The sequence below is a fragment of the Sparus aurata genome, chromosome 17 (assembly GCF_900880675.1).
Source record: "Sparus aurata chromosome 17, fSpaAur1.1, whole genome shotgun sequence".
Taxonomy (NCBI): Eukaryota; Metazoa; Chordata; class Actinopteri; order Spariformes; family Sparidae; genus Sparus; species Sparus aurata.
Genome location: NC_044203.1, coordinates 25083147 through 25105221, shown reverse-complemented (window position 1 = coordinate 25105221; position 22075 = coordinate 25083147). Strand labels below are relative to the sequence as shown.

At 47.2% G+C, this 22075-nt stretch overlaps 1 protein-coding gene across 2 annotated transcripts in view; it reads right to left on the bottom strand.

Annotated features, from left to right (window-relative positions):
• Window positions 1–21662, bottom strand: part of pou2f2b (POU class 2 homeobox 2b) — a 44019-nt gene extending 22357 nt beyond the window's left edge. For both annotated transcript variants that reach the window (XM_030394655.1, XM_030394656.1), the window contains exon 1: window positions 20069–21662. In XM_030394655.1, coding sequence (XP_030250515.1) covers window positions 20069–20168 — 100 coding nt within the window. In that variant the 5' untranslated portion in view covers window positions 20169–21662. The remainder of the gene's footprint in view (window positions 1–20068) is intronic.
• Window positions 21663–22075: the final 413 nt, after the last annotated feature.

Here is a 22075-nt window from a genome sequence, read left to right as displayed (position 1 = left end):
CTCCTGTCCTAATACCTCTCAATCGCTCCTTTTCCTCTGGCCCCCTCCGCCCCTCCATCCTCTCTCTCTCTCTCTCTCTCTCTCTCTCTCTCTTACCATTCCCCTCCTCTCTATATCATCTCGGCAGCCCATAGGGAGCCGGGCTTGTCTAGACAGACACCACTCTCTCCCACGGCGCTGCCAAGGTTGAAGCTCAAATCTTTTTCTTCGCTCCTATCACAACGTCTTCTTCTTCTTCTTCTTCTTCTTCTTCTGGCACAAGAGTGGAGGGACAACCGGGAGGAAGTGGCCTTCTTCGCTGGCTCGAGGAGCATCGAGGCCACTTAGGACTAAACTGTTCACTTACACTGACAAAGCAGGCTTTTCATGAAACTAGCCTTCATATCGAGCCAATTAGAATACATAAACATGGGAGTACTTTAGTGGTCTTTCTGTGCGTTTTCCGCCCACCCGTCCCCTCTTGCACTCCGGCCCCATTCTTCACCTTCCTCTTCCTCTACCTCCTTCAAAGCCTCTCATCATCATCCCACTCTTTTTTCTCGACCTTCCCCTCGTTTTCTTCCCCCAATTTAAACTTTCTCCTCTCCTCCTCTGCCTCTCTTTCTCTCTCAGACCTGCTGGTCAGCAGCAGCTGTGACATCACTGGCCACTGTTCTCCACTCGGATTGGACACTCGGCCACGTTGCCAGGCAACAGCAGTGAAAGGTCTCAGTGTGAGCGTGTGTGCGGCGTGCGCGTGTTATGTGTGTGTTTATGTCTGTTTATAGCTACGTGAGTGAAAGGTGTGTGAGCGATTCTCCTCGCCTTGCCCTTTATCTGTGCATGAAGAATGATCAGAACAGATCTACTTCTGCGCTTTATCTCAGATCAAAGCATGTAGATGATTGGGCTGCCTCGCTGCTCTCCTCCACCACCGAAGAAGAAGAAGAAGAAGAAGAGGCATGTGGTGTGCATTGCGTTGATGAAAAAGAAAGATGGTAGGAATGTGCGTGCGTGTCAGTGTCTGGACTCGCGTCGAACCAAATAAATGTGTATGTTCGTGTCGAATACGGGTTTGTGTCGAAATGTGTGTGTGTGTCTAAATGTGTGTGTGTGTATGTATGTGTGTAAGCCCCCGGGAGCGGGTGGTTATTGTATCTGACACAGCGGCTCTTTCTCGCGCCTCATATTTCTGGGCCGATCGATTCCTCTGACTCCCGACAAGACAATAATCGCACCTCCCTCTCTCACTCCATCACTACCATTATTACTGACCTCCCCAGGGAACGAACAGGGCGGAGGGAGGGAGAGAGGGATGAGGAAGGAAGGAAGGAAGGAGGGAGGGAGAGAGGGAGGGAGGGAGGGAGGGAGGGAGGGAGTGTGAGGAATGAGAGGGGGATATAGAGTTGACAAAATGAGCCTATGATGATGAAAAAGCAAAAAGGGACAATGTTGAAAAACGAGGCAGGAAGAGTTGGGGAGCATCAGCGGGGTGGAAAGGAAAAGAAGGTGAGGGAGAGGAAGTTGAGATAAGGTGATGGAGGGATGAGGTCTGAGGGAGAAAAGAGGGCAGGAGAGATAGGGATGTGACATCGGCGTGAGCCGATACAGTGAAAAGAAAGAATGGGAGAAAGCTGAGGCATAACGAGAAAGGACAGGAAGGAGGCGAAAAAAAAAAAAACCCACCAAGCAATATAGATCACGGCGAGAAAAGAAAAGGAGGACACAAGTGAAGGAGTGCAGGGAGACGGAGGGGCTGAAACGGAGGGACAATAACGGAGAGAATTAGTGGAGGAGAGATGAAGGATTCGCACTATCTTCTTCTAATAAAGGAGAGAATGAGAGACAGGGACCGGGGGAGGGAGATAGAGGGGGGGAGGGAGGGGTGGGGGTTAGACTGAGGTGAAAAAGGGAGAGACATAAGAAATATATAGGAACACACACACACACACACACACACACACACACATATAGAGTGATGGCTGTAGCGCTGTGGAGGTCAGCGCTCAGAAATATTATTAAATTGACAAGAGTACAATAGTTGATTGGCAGGCTGACTCCTGCACTGCCATTCAGTGGAGAAGAATGGAGACAAGCACTCCTATATACACTCACACACACACAAGATGCATGCACATCTGCACTTTCACTGAACAATCAACACAGCATGTAGAGATGCACACACACACACTGGCACACATACTGTCTTTTGTCTGTTTTGTGCGCTGTGTGAGCCTGTCACTGCTGTGTCTCTATGCTTTGAATCCAGATTACAATTACAGTAATTGGCTCTCAATTCAAGGGATTGCTGTTTGACCCCCTCACCTCTCCCTCTCTTTTCTCCCCCGCTCGCTCCCTCACCCATCCCCAACACATTTTGCCTCTTCCTCCACCTCATCCTCCTCCTCGTCAATATTCCTCCACCTCCTCTCTACCTGTATCGCTACATCCATCTTTCTCTGGGTGAAATCCCTCTCCCCCCCTATCCCTCCCTCCTCTCCCATCCGCACACACTCACACACTTCATCCAACAGATGCAACTATCCTTCCTTCCTGTTTTCCATCCATCCTTCTCCCTGGTTGTTCTACTCCTCTTCTCAACACCATTTTTGCCACTTTTTTCCTCCCTCGTCTCCCCCTTTCTACCTTTCTTTCAGATAGTTGGGGAAACGGGGAATCTATTGTATACTTTATTCATGCTGTATTTATTATGGAGAGATAGCTGTTCAGCCATACAGTCAGGGGGGATATATTGTGCATTTGGGGGAAGAGGTGAAAGAGCGATAGATAAAAAAGAAGGAGGTAAGGAAAGGGGGTGATAGAGGTGGTGGTGATGGTGTGTTGGGGGAGCGAGGAGGAGGAGGTGGGGGGTTAGGAAATTGGTCTGGCTAGCGGAACAGCTTTTCACCTCTCTCTCTCTCTCTCTCTCTTTTTCTCTCTCTCCCTCTCTTTCTCTCTCCCTCTCTCTATTCTGCTTTGTATTCTGCAGAGATGACAGGGGGAAAGCTTTATTGCTCCGAGTTTGTATCGATCGGGGCCCCTTTGAGGGGGGAGGCCGGGGGACGCGCTGAGCAGGCCCTTTCTCAGCGACCGCGGCTCCGGCAACCACCCCCCTCAAGCCTTCCCCTCCTTCCCTCTCCTGCTCCGCCACCCCTCCTCCTTCCTCCAAACCCTGCTCTTGCTCGCTAGCTCGCTCTGAAATTCAAATTCAAGGCTCTTATTCTCAAAGGTTAGGAGAGGGAGAGCACGAGGAAAAGCAAGAGAGAGACAGAGAGATTGAATGAAAGAGAGATGGAGGCGTCTGGCTTCTTCCCCTGACTGAGGCCCTGAATGGAGCTGGGATCTGATAAGCAGAGCCCACAAACACAAACAAGGGAAGAAATAGAGAAATAAAGGAGGGCAAAAAAATAAATAAAAACAATGGCCAAAAGAAAAATATATCAGCTCCGGTCTTCTTCTTTTACCCATCTCACTGTCCTGTCCTCCTCCCTACTGTCTCTCCATTTTTCTTTTCCCCCAGGTGAGAATGATTTTGTTGACAGGTGAAGAATGAGCCAGGTTTAAACATGCATAAACCTGCTTCTGTCCTACTTAAAGGGACACTAGGAGAGCTGTGATACACAAGAGACATGAAGAGCACATGTGGATGGCACACAATACTAATTATTTCAATGTGAAAACATTTTTTTATATATATAGAAATAGCTTCTACAACAGAAAGACAAATATCTGGGAGTTAAATAAAACAAATCACTGTGCTTCAGGCTTCTTTTTTCACTCTCCTGTTTGACAAGCATTAAATAACAAGGGGCAAGACCCAAAGTCAAAGCCACGGCCAACTGACCAAACACTTGACTCATACGTGGAAGAAACACACACACACACACACACACACACACACACACACACACACACACACACAGAGACAGCCTATTTATCCGTTAATGGCATGCACAGCGCTGCAGTGAGGCTGGGGAGAAGAACAGATTGTCCATCGGGGGGTTACAGGGTTCAAGTCCATGACCAGAGGGCTAGAGGAAGGTTAGGGGGTTGTAGGTTCAACTCCCAGGGGATGAGGAGGATCCCTGCTGTCTCCCGTCCCCCCCTAAAAACCTCCTCCAGGACAATACAACCCCCCCGCTTTACCTCCCTCCACCCTTCTTTTCTCTTCTCCATCCCGCTGCTGGCCCTTTTAAGCCCTGCTTAGTCTGATCACACACGTGTAAACTTGAGCCTAGCCTCCAGACTCTCTCCACTGGTCTCAGATGGACACATGCACGCGCACACGCATATTCACGTGCAATCACACAGATAACTCAGCGATTGCACAAACATATTCATAACTCCAACACAAATGATTTCTCTTGCTATCTTTTGTTTTCCCACCTCACTGTGGATCATTTTATGTAGGACCGACATCGTGATTGAAACGGTTTCTTCCCTTTCCCAGCTCCATCTCACTTACTCCTCTCGTGGTAAAGACCAAACAGAAACACCGCGGCGTTGCCTCGGCTATCAGTCGCAGCAGATGTGAGTGGATATGAGATATTTGTGTAAACATTGGATACATATACTGTATATATATATATATTGTCATTGATATTGCTTGTGTGGTTTACGTGCAGCTCCAGATTGAGCTCAGTGATAGAGTATACATCAGAGACTTCAGCCTGATGCTGCACGTCTGATTCATAGTAGAGAAGACACACACACACACACGGAAGCGTGCACACACCTGCACAAACAGATACACACAGAGTACAATAACCTGCAGGCCTATAACCTGCCTTGTTGCCTGGATGGGTGGATGCATTATTAAACACTCAGGATTTCATATGTAGAGACAGAATATGAATGCTGCACTGGGTCCGACTGTGTACATTCGCTTCTTCGCTCCAGTCTTCGCTCTTTTACATCTTTCTTGAAACTCTTTAACTTATTACACTTCATATTTACCTAATAAATTCAATCCAATATTGTCGTTCTGTTTCTCCATATTGTAATTCTTATACTGCTGCTTTTGTTTACTATGCATACACAACACTTATTGCACGTCTGTCCATCCAGGACAAGATGTTGCTCCATGTGAAGTCTCTCCTTCGCTTTCCCGTCAAAGGTTTTTTTTTTTTTTTTTTGGTTTTTTTTTTTGGAGGTTTCCTAGGATAGAGGTGTCCAGATTATAAAGCATTCTAAGAGATGTGTCTGCTTCAAATAAATAGAATTGACTTGGACTCTTCTAGCAGTGACGGCATCGTTTGGTGGGGCCAATGTTCAATAACACTAGATATAAAAAAAGAGGATCAGTTAGAATATCGATTGGGGCCTTTTACCGGTCAAGGATGTCTGCCTTGATTTCACAAATGAGACTTATGAGGGATCATATTTTGGAGATGAGAGGTCATAGGTCAGATGGTAGATCGATCACATCTGATCCGCAGTCATCATAGAAAGCCGTGGAAACTAGTCGAAAACCACTGGATCCCACTGATTAACCAAAAGGCCCACACACGGAGAGCGGTCGAACGGTAACTAAACCACAACACGAGCGCTGTGTGTGTTTACATCTGTAGGGCGGGCGGGCCGGGCCTCGACTCTCACGGTAATCGATGAACGAGGGAGGAAAGGGAGGTAGCGGGCAAGGCGGGATGTGTGTGTGTATGTGGGGGAGGGCGGGGTGGGAGAAAATCGGTAAAGAAAGCAGGTTATCTCCCGTCATTAGGGGAGGGGGAATCCCCGTCTGGAGGGGGGGTGAGGCGGGGTGGGTGAGGAGGGGTGAGGGAAGACCGGGGTTCATTGATAAAAAAGGGAGGGAGGGAGGGAGGGAGAGGGGAGAAGGGGAGACTATGTTTGGCATCAAGAGAGAGCAGACAATTATCTGTATTGATTAGAGCGGCCCAGTACTGTGAAGACTGAGAAAACTATGACTGGATCAATAGAGGGAGAGAGAGAGGGGGGGAGAGAGAGGGAGAGAGAGGGAGGGAGTTAGAGGATAGACAGACCAATAGAGAGAACAAACGACAGAGATAAAAGACACATATAATGACAAACATAAAGAGATAGAAACATAGTTTATGGTGCAAAACAAAGTCAAAGACCCAAAGTGGCATAAACAGTGCGAGGGGAGTCGAGAGGGGGAGGCGGAGGGAGTCAATGAAAGCACAAGGAGATACATTACACTGTTGATGTCATTACTCTTTATCATTGATTTGTCAGCACAACCACAGAGTTCATTCAACAAGCCCACCAGAGCCCTCCCATCACCACAGAGCACAGATAAACAGAGACTGAAAAAGGCATTAACTAAATACACGCTGACTGACCACAAAGTGATCTGAGACAAATCTGGCAACCCAGAGAAAACTGGCAACAAGAGGTGTTGAGGCCGGTGCTACGTTTATTCCAATGTAAATTGCTCACAAAGCACATAATGTACAAGTTTTCCTGGACTTTCAGCCCGACTGCGTGCTCCTATTAAAGGGTAACGCCACCAATTTTACACATTTAAGTGTGTTTGCAAGTCTTGGTGAGTACCGCTGCACAAGAGAAAATGGTTGCATAAAGTATTTTGTGGCTCCAGAGGAAGCTGCATGTAATCTGATGAATTGCCTCCATTGATGTTGCTCAGTGACTAAGTTGCATTTAAGTTAATGTAGGCACCAGGTATAAGAAAGTAAGAATACTTGTAATGAAATAAGTCAGATTGCAACACTAGACCAGTGGACTGCTGTCAAAATGTGGTGCCTACGTCACCCACAATGTGTGTTTGAGACACACGAGAATGGCTTGAAAATATTGAGCACGTTTAGGTTTCAATTTTAAATATTTACTTTTTAACATTAAAAGAAATCTTGTTTTTATTCTATTCCTTTTATCCTATTTCTATATCTTACCTTTATAACATTATTTGTTTACAATGATCTGCTTTTCTTTTACTATATCATAAAACATACTAATGTAGTTGTGTAGTGTTTCAGAGTGTGGTAATGTGCAAATCATTTGCTTGTTTTTTATTGCAAACCTTGTGCAACATGCTTTGGCGCTACTTAATTTTTGTCATGCAAGTGAAGCTCATTTGAATTTGAGAGAGGGGTGAAGAGAGAAAGGATTTCAGATGAGAGAGGGTGGAGAGGGAGTGTTAGGGGGGGAGCTTTGAAAAATATCAGGAGGGAGGAGGTGCTCAGGTAGGGGGCCTTGCTGTGGGGCCTCTTTTTGTCCGGAACAAAAACCAAAATGGTGGAATGGGAGTGGAACAAAAGGCGCACGGGGGGAAACAGGAGAGTGACAACCTGTGCTGAGTAAAAACATCCCGCTGACACACACACACACACACACACACACACCGAACACGCACACACACACACACACACCGAACACCCACACGCACGTGCATTAATCCCTAATCAGACCCCATTGAGTGTGCGCGCATTTACCCACTCACCACACTTCCGGTTGCAACTTAAATTTCATGGAGTCCTTGGCCCCATTACCCAGGCAACCCACGCGCGCACACACACACACACACACACACACACACACACACACACACACACACACACACACACACACACACACACACACACACACACACAAATAAGCACCAACATGGGGGACCTCATCTGTCATTCCTTAGTTTATTGAACATTACAGGATGATAGAATTCAGCCTCCCGCTCTCTCGATGTCTTCTGACACTGAAGAGGAACGCATTGTCAGAAAAGGTTTATACAAAAGCAAACAAACAGATGAAAAAAAATAAACTGCGAATGGGGGGAGCCAGGCTGGATATTGAGGAAACCTTTGGTAAGGGCAGAAAATGTCAGGTTTGACAAATGACCTTTTAAACATGGAGCAGATGTAGAGAGTCCTGTACACTGTGGACAGAGGGCAGCTCAACTGTCTGTCTCTTAACAGCTAGTGAAAAGATAAGCGTCACTGTTCCGGACTGTTAAAATAAAAACACCAACGTTACCACGAGTTTGAATCAAAATCTCGAACAAACCAAAGCGATTCCTAAATCAAAAGTGAATTGTATTCTAGCGGGAAAAGGGTGGGAAATCCGTTTTGGAGATGAAATAAAAACCACAAGAGGAAGCAAGACAAAAGAGAAGGGAAAAGTGTAGAAAAGGATTTGAGACGAGCGTTTACATGTGCATTGCTATCCTGGTTTTGAGCCTTATCTTGGTTTTTTTGGAGGGGGGTGTTCACATGGAACATTAAAAAACCTGGTTTCTGATCATCTGCTTGATTTCTCTCTTGATTTCTCACCATCCCAGCCACAGTGAGTTGGTTGAGAAACCTGGATAATTAGTGGAAGTACTCCAGAGACTACGCCCAAGGTTTCTTAGGCTGTTCACATGTGCAAAGCATAACCATGGTACTCTAAACCCAATTATAACCAACGCACTCCCAGCAAAAACACAAAAAAAAAAATAGTAAAGTAGAAAAAAAAGAGGAGGAAGGCAGCAAGTAAAGAAAATTGTGACAAAGACAGAGAGGGAGGGAGAACGGGACATGAATTACAGGTGTAGAGTTATGCATGCAGGACATCACTGGACCCCTCCTCCAGCCCTTGGGAATGGGCACCTTGGAAACGGTCGCTAAGGGAACAGCGTACAGAGAGAGGGAACGAGAGAGAGAGAGAGAGAAAAAGAGGGGTGGACAGGATGGCTGAAAAAACAAATTCAAGAGGTACAAGTAGATAGCGGATGAAACACTGAATCCAACCTTAAAAAGGGGGAGAAAAAAGAAAACTCAAGAAATATGTCCATTCCATAACAAACCAGCATTTACCTTCCTCTAGTCCCATTCCGCAAATGGGCCACCTCTGCTCATAAAGGGTGAAAAAGCAAGCTCCATCACAGCTAAAGCCTGCATTGTCCTCCCCCCCCCACCATATACTCTGACCTCTCATCCACTCCAGTCATTTAGAGAAGGGAGATTTAGTGCAGCACCGACGCTGCGTGATGGTAAAAACCAGCACATGATAGAGAGGAAGAGATGGCCTCGGGTCTCCGGTTTAACACATCGAGAACTATTGATGGAAAAACATGTTGATGGACAAAGAGACGCTGGTATAGTGAAATCCTGGCTGTTAATGTATATGGGTGCTTGGAGGTCATTTCGAACCAAGAAGCTAGAAGCTCGGTAAGTGGATTGAGAAATTGAAGTTAGCACACAACACCCACTTTGGTCCTTTGAGGCATCGGAGTGATGAACACACACGCCCAAGCCCACGGGAAAGAACCAACGTGCCTTTCTGACCTCGGCAAACTCTCCTCATCCCCGCAGACGATGCAGAGTCCACACTGACGCGCGCGCACGCGCGCACACACACACACACACACTGACACAAGGCGGCCGAATGGATGCACTTTGCCTACTCCTGCCCTCTCCTTTGACCAGAAAAAACAAGACATCAGCTGATCAACATCACTGCATACTGCAAGTAACTGGAGCTGCAATAAGAAATATATATATATGGATGTACAGAGTTTATGCACATATCAAACACCTACATTCTGCATGCAGCCTATTTGCAGTATCATATACATATCAAAGGCTGAGATTTGGTATGCAATATAGATTCGGTATGTATGCATAATATGTGATCAATATCTTTTGCTGAATAAAACATGACGCTGGCTTTTGACAGGCCGATTTGAAATGGAGATGCTATGCGAATACAAAGGGCTTCGCTGAGATTGGCCCTGAACCCTCCACATACCGGCAGTTCACATTTAGACGGTCTCACCTGAACTCTCCATAATGCATGAGCTGCCTGAATATATATCGCCCCCTGCATAGCTCTCACACTCACACACACATCCACACACACGATAATGCAGGAGCGCACTAGTGTGTGCACGATGACGGGGACTTATACGCACAAGGTAGCCATGCACTCCTACTCACACACACACACACACACACACACACACACACACACACACACACACACACACACACACACACACACACACACACACACACACTCGTGGCACGCACAACAACCCCAAAGACTCCATGGTGAGAATCTGATACCGTACATGTAGAAATACAGCGGGAACAAGATACAGCCTATTTTTCCTCTCAAAAAGAAAAGAGAAAAACAAAACTTTTTCCGTAATTTAGAAGCAGCAATTTGCGGCCGTAAATGATCCATTTCCCCGGCAAAAAAAAAAAAAAAAAAAAAAAAAGGACATAACTGTTTTAAAAGCTTTGATTGCGATGAAGCATGTAGTGGCCACACATCCAACGAAAAACTTTGAAAAAAAAAAAGGAGAGGAAAAAATAAAGATAAAAACACACTGCTTCTCTTCTTTGATCAAGTGGTGTGAGACACACAGGCAGTGCTTAATCAAAACACTGGTAAGCCATCCTGAACTTCTAGGCTTTCAGCCGCAGGAAACGGGGTCAGGGTTGCTGAACAACTCAGTGTGAACTGGCCTGGTGTGTGTTTATGTGTGTGGGTCTGCTGTCTGTTTGTAAGAGGGCCGGTGGTGTTCGCGGGCTGCCAATTAATACACACACACAGTTTTTTTTTTGAAAGGTGGAGTCATCTGGAGCGAGGAATGAGGAATAGAAAAGTTAGAAAAGTTAAAGATGGACAAACAGCCGGTATTACAGCAGGGAGCATTACAGAACAGAGGGGGGCACATTTTGATTTAAATTACATTACATTCTTATAATGGCCGGTAGTAAATATGCATTTACAGGGCAGTATGTCTGTTTTAGAAGACAACTGAATTTACTTAGTGCTTCCATCCCTCTGCCTCTCTGCCCCTGCTGGTCTTTAACCTTGGCCTCTGGTGCTTCTGCCTATCGCAATAAAGTCACCCCTCCTCCTCTTTACCTCTCCCTCTCTCTCTCTCCTTTCTTCTCCCTCCTCCTCCTCCTCCTCCTCTCTGTCTCTCTCTGTCCCCCCGGCACCACTGTTGTCCACTGTTCCACTCATTCATAGTAAACACTATTGATTTTCAGCAGGGAAAATAAAAAAAAAAGGCCATGAATTTTAATGCCCCTATCTGTCCCCTTCTCCATCTCTTCCTATCCCCCCTGCCTCTCCCTTCCCTTCCCTTCAACCCCCCTCCTCCACCTCCACCTCCACCCCTTCTTTCCTGAGGGGAGGATAAAGAGATGGGGATCGTGTGTGCGTGTGTGTGTGTGTGCGCGAGCACCGTATGTGTGAGTGTAAGGTGGTGGTGTACAGGGGAGGGGGGGGTTGCATTTCTCATTTCCCAGCTGTGCCTCTCTCACACAACTGCTGCCCCCTCCTCTTCCTCTTCCTCCTCCTCCTCCTCCTCCTCCTCACCCCCTACACCTCTCCGTTTCCCCATCCTATGCTTCTCTCTCTCCTCCTCCGTCCTTCTCCTCGTCCCTCTGTCGCTTCCCCTCTCCTCTTCACACCAGCTTCGACTCCTGGGAGTGGAATCAAAAGGAGCTCACACACACGCTGATTGTCACACACAGATAGGGGATGTCCCACTTAAACAATCACATGCACACACCGCAAGTGATACAACCACCCCCTCGGTCAAGGCCACGCACGGGCAAAACAAACACATACATATAAATGCCCTGATTTCTACACAACGAGGCGCCACGAGTGACACCAACCATTCGACGCCAACGCCTTTCCGCAGCGGTGGAGTCAAGTATTTAAATTTCCTTTTTTCTTTCCAATCACTTCCTGCTCTATCTCTTCTCTCTCTCGTTCTCATTGCATTCATCTACCTTCGAACGCCCCTCCGCCCCCTCCCCGCTTCTTTCTTTCCTCCACCTCCCTTGCCAGGCCTCTCTCTCTCTCTCTCTCTCTCCATCTTCTACTCTGTGTATTGATTTTGCTATAAGCGGTGTCCCGTTTGCGACAGGTTAGCACAGACAGACAAAGGCAGACTTCATCAACCAGCGTTAAACACAGGAGCCACGTCCTCAATAATCACTCCATCACACAAAAGACGAGGAGAGAGAGAGAGAGAGGGGAAAGGGGCATGTCGGAAGTATTGATGAAAAAAGCGAGGAGAAGAACTGATGGGAATAAAAGGGTTTTGGAGAATTTTTCAAGGTTGTCTTTTTGTTGTCTGTAATTTGGAGGAAGCGTAGGGAAATTGATTTGATAATGGGAGATTCATGCGCACACACATGCACAAACTTGTCTTCTGTCTTAAAATATGTGATTCTGTTCCCCTCCTCTTTGTTGCATTTGTTTTTTTTTTTCTGATAAAGACACTCACACAAGCTTTTCAATACTTGGCTCTTACACACCACGATGCATATGTTGGAGGGATGTTCAGTGCAACACCGGCTCCAATTAGTATCTTACTCAATTTTTGGTTGGTTCCAAAAGAGGAATTTTCTTCTACTGACCTCATTATAACAGCAAGTGTATGTGGACTTTGCTGGTCTTATTTTTTTCAAACAGTCTATGTGTGTCTGTGTGTGTGTCTGTGTGTGTCTGTGTGTGTGTCTGTGTGTGCGCACATGCCCGCTTGCGTGTGTGCGTTTATCTGTGTGTACGCAGACAGTTTTCATCTCCACTTAATCTCCCGCTCCTAATTCAGAGTGTACATTGAGCCGCCTAATAGGATGTGACTGGAGCGCCTGCTGCAGCGCTAGCTAGCTAGCCGCTAATGAGCGGGCCGCCACAGCCGGAGAATCAAAGCGCTTCATCAGCACTCCTAATTACTGTAAACCTCGTTAGCTGGCTGGAGAGCTAACATCTGCTCTTGCTAACAAAGTACATCCAAATATAACACAGACCTGGCCTGGCCAAGTGAGAATCAAAGTCTACGCTGCTACCACACCCAGTGATTTCATTGTTCGAGTCTGTGTTGCAATCGCACCAACAGCAGAGGAGGTTTGTTGCTATTCAGTTTGGAATGAAAAAGTCCAAGGTCAATGCTATTTACACTCTTAACGACAATCAATACACATTTTTCCCATTAACTGGGGTTACAGAGGGCTGTAAGAAAGTGTGTGTGTGATGTTCAATGGTACACTAGGGATGCTAATGTTGCCCATCTATGAAGCAGCAGGTGTGTGGACAGCAGGTTTCCATGTCGCTCTGTCTGTTTGCCCGCTCACCCCCTCTCTATCTCTGATCAAAGCACTTCCTTTCAACCCCCCCCACCACCTTCTGCTGTTCCTCTCTACCTCCCCCACCTCCCCTGGCCTCCACCTCCTCCCCCCATCATAATTTGACTGATGATTACACTTGTCACTCAAGGCAGCATGTGGCCAATTAGGAAGAGGGATGATGGGGAGGGGAGGGCCCAAGCAGGTTGTTGGGGGGGGGGGGGGGGGGGGCAGGAAATTCAGCTTACAACTTTTCAACGCTCGTTCCACTCAGCCTTTTTAGCTCTTAGCTGTGGGAGAAACAAATATTCGTTTCTGTTCAATTTTCCTTAAGAGACTCAAGAAACATCCAAGAGCGGCTCTTTCTTCCCCTCTTTCCGACGCTCCGGCCTTGTCTCACACTCTCTTGGCCACTTCAGCGTCTCTCCATGTTCCAGGGTAATCACAGACTCATTTAAAGTCACTTTTGTACACTACCTCTGACTGGTGGTTAAGAGAGCGACCGCAGACTAGGCTTTTATGGGCCTTAATGTGTCCTACAGACACTTTGGCAACCAGGCAGCCGCTGCCAAAGATGCGGGGAGAGGGGGAGCAAGGGGGAGGGAGCGGGGGAGAGAGGACAGGACATACGAGGCCAACAGCCATGGCGACTTAACCAGGCTGAAAAAAGGGGGAACGAAAGAAGATGAAAGAGGAGGGAGGGAGAGGGACGTGCACGACAAAATGGACAGAACATTGGAGCGTCAAAAGAAAGGGGAGAGAGAGGTCACTTAGTCACTCCTTCGGCGCCCCCCGCTCTGCGCCTCCTCCCTCGTCCCCTTTACAAGCAGACAAAGGGACAGAGGGGTGCAGCCCTTGTACAGAAGAAGGAGGGGTTTACGCCTCCCTCTGTCATCACCCCCTTTCTCTTTGCCCCCTAATATTTACAGACAACCAGTGAATATTGTCAGCATGGTTAGATGTAATTAGCAATTAGCAGCTGCTCTGGAGGTGTATCCACATCTAAAATGTAAATTGAGACAGGAAAAAAAATTGGAATATGTTCTTTACGTTTAAAATCAATCATATCTTGAGCATTTTTTTTCTAATATCCCAGCACTTGCTTTCACAAGCAATAAGAAAACGAGTGGGACCCATGCACTTATAAAAGAAAGGCAGAGTAAGAGAGATTGCACAAGGGAATGAGCGGGAGAAGAGGTGGTGGAGTACAACAGATTAATTTCAGAACACAGCGCTCCTGCCAAGAGAAGGATGGAGAGCAGGAAGGATAGAGGGGATAAAGAAAAGAGAAAATGCCGAGAAGAGAAAGAGAGGAGGGAGATTAAACATGCATTCAACTCTCTCAAAAGGGCTGCGCGGCTTCTGAAGAGTCTCCGTTGTGTAGGTGTGTGTGTGTGTGTGTGAACCGCGTGTGTGTGTGTCTAAGCACTCCGGAGGGTGCATTTTGCGATGACGTGACATTGCTTATAGCGAGACATGTTCGCCGCCTGCACCTCGAAACCCCCCGATCGGTGAGCACTCTCATCCACCCTCGCTCTGAAGGACAGCAGTGGAACCCCAAAGGTTAATAGGACCCCTTCATTATCATAAATCTTATCAGCTAAATGAAATGGAGAGAAGGACCCCTGATTTAGTCGTCCGCTCTTCTGGGCTAAGGGGAGACACCCAATCAAACCTCTGGATTTTATTGGTCTTTTTTATTATCTAAATGTACTGGCACATGAGCGGGGTGCCAGAGGTGACAGCCTGCAGCAATCAACAACGAAAGAAAAAAAAAAAAAAAAAGGACAGCGGCTGGCGATAACACATTGTTGGTGTGTTTATGAGACCGCAGTCATCTCGGCATATAAGACGGCCCAGATGTTGCGTGTTTTGCTCCGAAGCTTGGTCCCTCCGACCATGGGAATGTAAGGAGTGTGCAGCAGAGCCTTTCTTTTTCTGAGCTGTTTCTTTGAATAAATCAGGCAATCTTGGGTGAAAAAAGGCACTAAAATCAGCTAATCAAGTGTTCAATATGGTCAGCGGGAGTTCGGAGGCTTGTTTTGACTGCCTAGGCTGATGTGGGTGATTGGCGGCGTGCAGCGAAGCCCACTCCAAGCCTGATCAGCCAGGCCACCACTGACCGATCGTCCACACACACACGCGCACACACGCACACACTCTTTCAGTACAACAGGATGTCCCCCATGCAGAGGTCAAGTATGCTTGAGTTCTCAGTATGCGCATCTTCTGTATGTTACTGAAAGAGAGCGAGCGAGAGAGAAAGAGAGAGAGGCTGCAAGAAAACACAGAGAGAGGTATAAATCAATACCCAGAATGGAGTCAGGTGGTTTGTATGTGTTTATTCCTGCTGATGTGTTGATTAACTGCCCACACACACACACCCACACATGCACGCACACACCCCATCCATCCCTCTCTGTGTGTGTTCGCCAGGTGATAGGTCTGATTAAGTGGCCAGCTCGACTGGCCTCTGATTAGGACTAATGCTGGGCTGTATTTCACTGGACACAAGCGACCAAGTGCACAAAATTATCCCTGTGTGTGTGAGTCCGCGTACGTGTGTACTCAAGAATAAGGTATGCTAATGTAAAGGCTCTTTAGATAAATACGTTTGCATGTTTTCTCGCTCTGTATGCTCCGAGAGTCTTTGTCAGAGCATGCATATGGGTAAAGGTCATTGTTTGGCAAAAATGTGTGTGTGTTTTCATGGTTATTAATACGCTAATGGCTGATGAGGATGTACCATATATGTGTGTGTGTGTGTGTCCTGGTGTGTCCCTGTCCCCAGGAGCAACTCAATACCACTCACTGTTGCTAATGAGCTGTGGGGCCTCATCAGCATTAATACTACATTAGTCTCAACCAACACACACAACAGTCCACGTGCACACACACATCCACAAGCTATATATAAATACAACCTACTGGAGCATATGCACACCTGCGCAAATCCATAAAAAGGTAAACAGTTAATAGGATTAAAAGGAATTTTCAAACCTCGCTATAACACACACAGTGTTATCGTTGCACACTTAGAGACAGGGATTTGTTTGGATTAATCTAAAACCGTGTAAAAGGTTTAATTCCCAAATGTTATGTATCGATTTAAAACAGAATATTGTCACTTAAAGTGCATAAGAGCAGTCAATTACATGCTCAGAAATTATGAGATATTGACTTTTTCTGTTGCCAGATGATTTTAGTAATGATTACTTTTAACAAATTTCCTGGAGCTGGTTTTTTTTTAAATGCTGCGCTCCTCATTTCATAAACGCATTAGTCAGACACAAGACGTCACCGCTGCGGCTCCTTTGGGCCCTTGTCGTGTGTTGTGAAACTGTGTCGGGGGCATCTACGTACACCTAACATACGTAAATAGCCGAACCCATTAGCTCCTGAAGCATTCTGCCTGCTGCATTCAGAACCCTCTGGCTGCCTCATATACTGCAATCTAATTCTACTACCACTGGAAGAGGAGAGGAGGGAGAGAGAATTGTATTGTGACAGAGAGCAGGAGGGAGTGGGAGGGAAAGGGAAAAGAAGAGGAGAGAGAGGGCTACAGAGAAGGAGAGAGGTAGCTTAATGCAATAAAGCATGTAGTATTGACATCTTTCTCGTGTCTATTGATTCCCCATTATGTTGCTAACAAACCCAGGTTGACATTTTGTCATTTGCAATCATGTTAACACTGCGACTTGCACGCTCCCCTCCACAAACCGATCTATACCTACACACACTAGTTTGCACGTGTGCTCACGCTCGTGCACACATGCACACACACTCTGTCTGCTCTTCCTGTAAGCGCATGCATGGTCTCACATCATGTATTCACGGAAGAACATGTGCCAGAGCCCTATAAACATGTAGAAATGTCTTAAAAGTACGCAGGAAAAATTGACACAGAACTGTAGACAGGGTGATTAATGGATAAAGACTAAACCTTTTTATTGGAATACACTGTTTGATTGGCCTCACGTGATCAGGAAAGGTTATGAGGAAGACAAATATCAATAAATGTATGCTCAATCTCACTCTGTCTTCAATTCAGAGACAAAAATAAAGACAAAAATCTGAGGGGTGTGTGTGTCTGTGTGAGAGTTAGACAGTATATGGTAGGAGATGGTGGTTAATGGTGTGTGACACAAGGTGCATAGCTGAGATGAACTGAATGTAGGTGTTTGTGTAAGTGTGTGTGTGAAAAAGAGAGAGAGAGAAAGCAGTCTCCAGTCCCCTTGATGTCCCATCATATAATATCATATCAAGTCCTGCGCTGTGTGGGAAACCTGTGGTTTCTCCTCTATGTCCCATTAAACTTTCATACACCAGTTAATGCTGATGGCTCCACAAACCACTTTACTACACATACACACACATAGTTCACATAGCAGTGGCCCTGACCTGTACCTTCACAGACACAATGCCATTAAAAATAGAACAAAACCTGGATCTGTTAGAGCAGCTCGCTATCCAGGTGGAAAACGGTCTAACGTGCTCGTTTTATGCTATACGATGGTCCGTCTGTTTCATGACCGTGTGTGCGTGAGCCCCCACAGGGGTTGTGCATGAGTGCTCGAGGCCTGTTGTAACATGAAAGAGAATGAAAACACAAGGGGCAGAGAGGGGTCAGGTGTGGCTGAGTCAAACACGCCTGCTCCAACCTCTGACCCCATACAGAGCTCCAACTCAAAGGAGTCAAGGAGCTCCGACCACCAGTCAAAAAGAGAGGACTTAACTGACAGCCGGAGTCAAGAGCTCTACAAGTCCCGCAAAATCCTGTGTGTGTGTGTGTGTGCATGTGTGTGTATGAGTGTGTGTGTGTTGAGTGGAGGTATTTAAATGTTCCTTGTGAGCGGACAGATTAAAGATCAAGGGCACAACAAGTGCACCTATGTGGTGTGTCGACTCTTCTGCGAGTAGAAAAAAACTTTCACGTGATGCCGCCACCAATTCCTGAAGAAAGAACGGCACCGTCCTGTTTCAGTCCTGTGATGCCGAGCTGACCTCGCACCCTTTAAGCGACAAACCCACTGAGTTTGAAAAGGACAGCACCTTGTACCGTGTTATCAAAATGGACTAAAATCAGCATAACATTGTAAATCACTGTTATCCCACCATCTAAGGGATCCAGCAGCCTGTGTACACGTCCCATCAGTTAGCCTGCTTATTCAGATGCCGGCCCTGGCCCGGGACGCTGCAACATAATGGCTCATCCGAGGTTTACTCTCACCTCTCAAGCTCAAACTGGGTTTTCCTCTCCCTCCTCGTTTTTCACTCTGTCATCTACTCTTACTTTCACCATCTTCTCTCTCTCTCTCCCGCTCTCCCTTTCCTCATTTTTTTTTTTATCTCATTTTGACATTCGCCATTTTTCAACGTGCGGAGCGCGAAAACTCCTCCTCCCCGGGTCCCTGCTCCTTCCCCTCGTCGTCCCTCCAACCCCTCTCCCCTCTTCTGTGCGTATATCTCTAGAGATATGGAGGGTAACAGGTCCCTCTCATCCCTCTACACTCGTATTCTCTCCCCCTCCGTCACCTTTCACTGTCGCATGCTGACTGAGTATGTGGAGTAAGGGTGAAGCCTGGCATCTATGGAATCAAATGGGCTTGAACTGATCTGGAAATAAGAGGGGAGCTGTGCTGGAGGGGGGTGTGCCTGGCCCTTTAAGAGCCCATCCACCGGCTAAGGTGCACACCAGCCACATTTACGCACCATTACGTCCTGATACGCAAGTTGCTGTATGTATATGCATTAGTGAATAACTTCAATACTGAAAAAGCCCATTGACCCCTTATGGGCATACTCCCTCACTCGCCTGTACGCTGCAGTCCTTCAATGCGCACACAGAGGACAGAAAACACATTAGAGCCAGAGCATCCTTCCCTCTCCAAAGATGCAGAGGGGGGATAGGGCTGAGCAGCTGTTGCATGTCTGAGAAACAGTCGAAGCTGGACTGAGCTGGAGCTCTCTCACAGCGACACTCAGTTACACACTGAAGCCAGGCTGGCTGCTCCCACCATGCGTCCTTTTATTCCGCTTCAGCGCAGATGAAACGCAGACGGCGCCCCAGCCGGCACCCTCCCCCTCCCTGACTCCACACTCCCTCTGCTCCTCCGCTTTCAACCGTGCAGCGGCCGAGCAGCAACGGGACAGAGAGATGTAGTCTCTGGAAGTCTATATCCAGTGGTGTTTACAAAGAGGCGAGCCTTGTTCTCCTAAGCGGCAAAAGCACATCACCGCGGCGAGCCGGAGGTGTTCGTCAAGCTCAAATCCGAATCACCAACAAATCATCTACATGAATAAAACACAATCGCAAAGCAGTGTGAAATAAAAAAAAGGAGAGAATAACGCCGTTTCCCCTCTCTCCTCTCGTACGTTCGTACTCCTCCGTGCACCTACTCTCTCCTTCTATCTCCCCCTCTCCCTGCTTCCACCGGCCCAGGAATCGATCTCCGCAGGATCGATAAGTTGGCATGAATATTCCCTGCCTGCCGAGATTCTAGTTGGGGAGAGACGGAGGCTGAGGCTCAGGCGCAGGCAGTGGAGGAGAGGGGAAGGATGGGGACGGAGACAGGGAAGAAAAACACACGGAGAAAGGAAACACATAGGCGGCGTGGAGACGAGGCAACACACGGGTGGAACAGTGGCGCATCGCTCCACAGAACGGACAGCAAAAAAAAAAAAAAAAACAACAGAAAAACAAACGGGACATTTTACGCATTTAATTCACAATCAGTCTGGACTCTCCGGCGCGCACTGGGAAGCTTCTTTTGAATCGAGCAACCGCCCCGCGATTGTAAAGGACTCTGTTAAAGCCTCCAGGAACCGGAGGAGTGTGTGTGCGTGTCCAAGTGGGTGTGTGCGCCGACAGCTCTCCCCGCTGCAAGCGCATCGGCACCGTGCAAAGGCGGGGCGGGTCTGCATGGCCGAGCCCGAGTCTGACCGACATGGAGGATGTGTAGCAGGGAGAAGAGAGAGAGAGGGGGAAGGAAAAAAAAAAAAAAAAGATGTCTTACCGGAGTTGGAGCGGAGAGCCAGAGGGGACTTGAGACGCCAGGCGTTGAGGTCAGGGGCAGTTCTCTGAAACACGAACGGCACCGGCAAGGGAACAAACATGATCTTCCTCCGGCTTCTTGTTTTGATGCAAATAATGTGACAGAAGTAGCACTGCTATCAGCTCTGTCCTCTTCTGGAGCTTCTGTGCGCCTTCGTCCGCTTCTCTGGTAGACAGCTTTCGGGGGGATATTTGGTATGGAGAGCTGTGTGTACACATGTAGCCCGGCTACGCACTTTTCTCTTTTCTTTCCCTTTTTTTATTTACATGTGTGGCTTCAGTTTTGGTGTAAATGTGCATAGAAACATATACGCCGGATGGTCCCCTTGAGTGCGGTCCAGACTAACACACAGACGGATAGACGGGGAGAGATCGGAGCTCACTTCTAACCGGCTACAGGAAAAAAAAAAAAAAAAAAAAAAAAAAAGTTGTGTTACAATTACAGGCCTATTGTAGTAGTTCGGTAATAAAAGGCTGCGTGTCACCTGTCTGTCGATGCACCTGCGTCTCTCTGCTAAAGCGTTCTCCTTGAGTAAACATAAAAAGAGGCCCGGGAGCTTATTCTGTCCTCTCGCTCCTCACCAGCAATGTTTCCTATAGGTGTGAAAAGGCATGAGAACAGTCGCTAGCCCGCTCCTTGTGTAGCATCACCGGCCGGGCTGTAGCTTTGGTATTCGCTTTGCAAATTCTTTTTTTTTAAAACAGCACAGTAAATAATGATAGTACATAGAAACGAGACGAGACTCTGTAAAAAAAAAGGCCAGCGGAGTTTTTTTTTTTTTGTAGTATATATATAAAGTCTTATTTGGATTTCTGTAGTATTTGGTTTGATCTATTGTATTTGGTCTCTAGCTGCACGCGCTCCTTCTCCTCTCTCCTTTTTGCATGAAGGCTACATATAGATAGAAGACATTCATCCGCTCGCGCGAGGGCAGCGGATCGGCGTCACGAGCGCATTTAAAAACAGCTTCATTAAAGGCTATCATCAACAGATAAATAATAAACAAGTGGCGGAAGAAGAAGAAGAAGAAGAAGGAGAGGTGGTGGTGGTGGTGGTGTGGGGGGGTAAAGGCTACACAGGACGCACACACACAGACACGCACGCACGCAAACACACTCACACAAACACGACGCGCGCGCTTGGCCCTGATGCTCCTCCTCCCTCGCGCTTCTGTCACAAGGCAGTAATTAAAACGCAATCAATCGATAGATAGATAAATAAATAAATAAATAAACAAACAAACCAACACGGCGGGTTAATAAATAATAATTTAAGAAAAAAAAACACTTCAAACAACAGGAATAAGAATCTAAAAAAAAAGCCGTAGAGAATCCGGTTATGCTCTCCCGTTTTTTTTTTTTCGTTTTGTTTTGTTTTTTTATCGGAACACTTGCCTATCTCCGTCCATCCGTCTGTGTGTCTCTGTTTTGTCTGTCTGTGTGTCCCCCGTTATTATTGGGAACCCCAATAGCTCATTCGACCCGGCTCCCTCCAGGATTGTAGCGATCTGCCACTAGGCTGGCCGCAACATTGAGGCGAGAGAGGACCCGCTACTACTCACACATCACCACCCCACCCCCGCACCTCCCTCCCTCTCCCTCTCCCGCTCCCTCTCATCCCCTCCCATCCCCTCCCTGCCTCCATCCCCTCCCTCCTCTCCTCTCCTCTCCCCTCCATCTCCCTCGTTTTCACTACCGCTGCAAAAGGTATCCTGTATTGATTTCTGGATTTTTTTCCCCCCCTCTTAATAATACCGGCTATAATGATGCCGATGGTGATCAGTGCATTACGACCCGGCCTGCTTGGGAAGTGATGAAGACCCCGACAAGAGGGGATCCGTGGACACCTATAGGTGCTTAGCGCTAATACCAGCATGCACGCAATTAAGTTATCTCATCACTGCTGCTTTTAATAGCTGGCTCCATTTTAATAAGCCCCCCTGAGCGCGGGAGGGTGCATCATTATAGG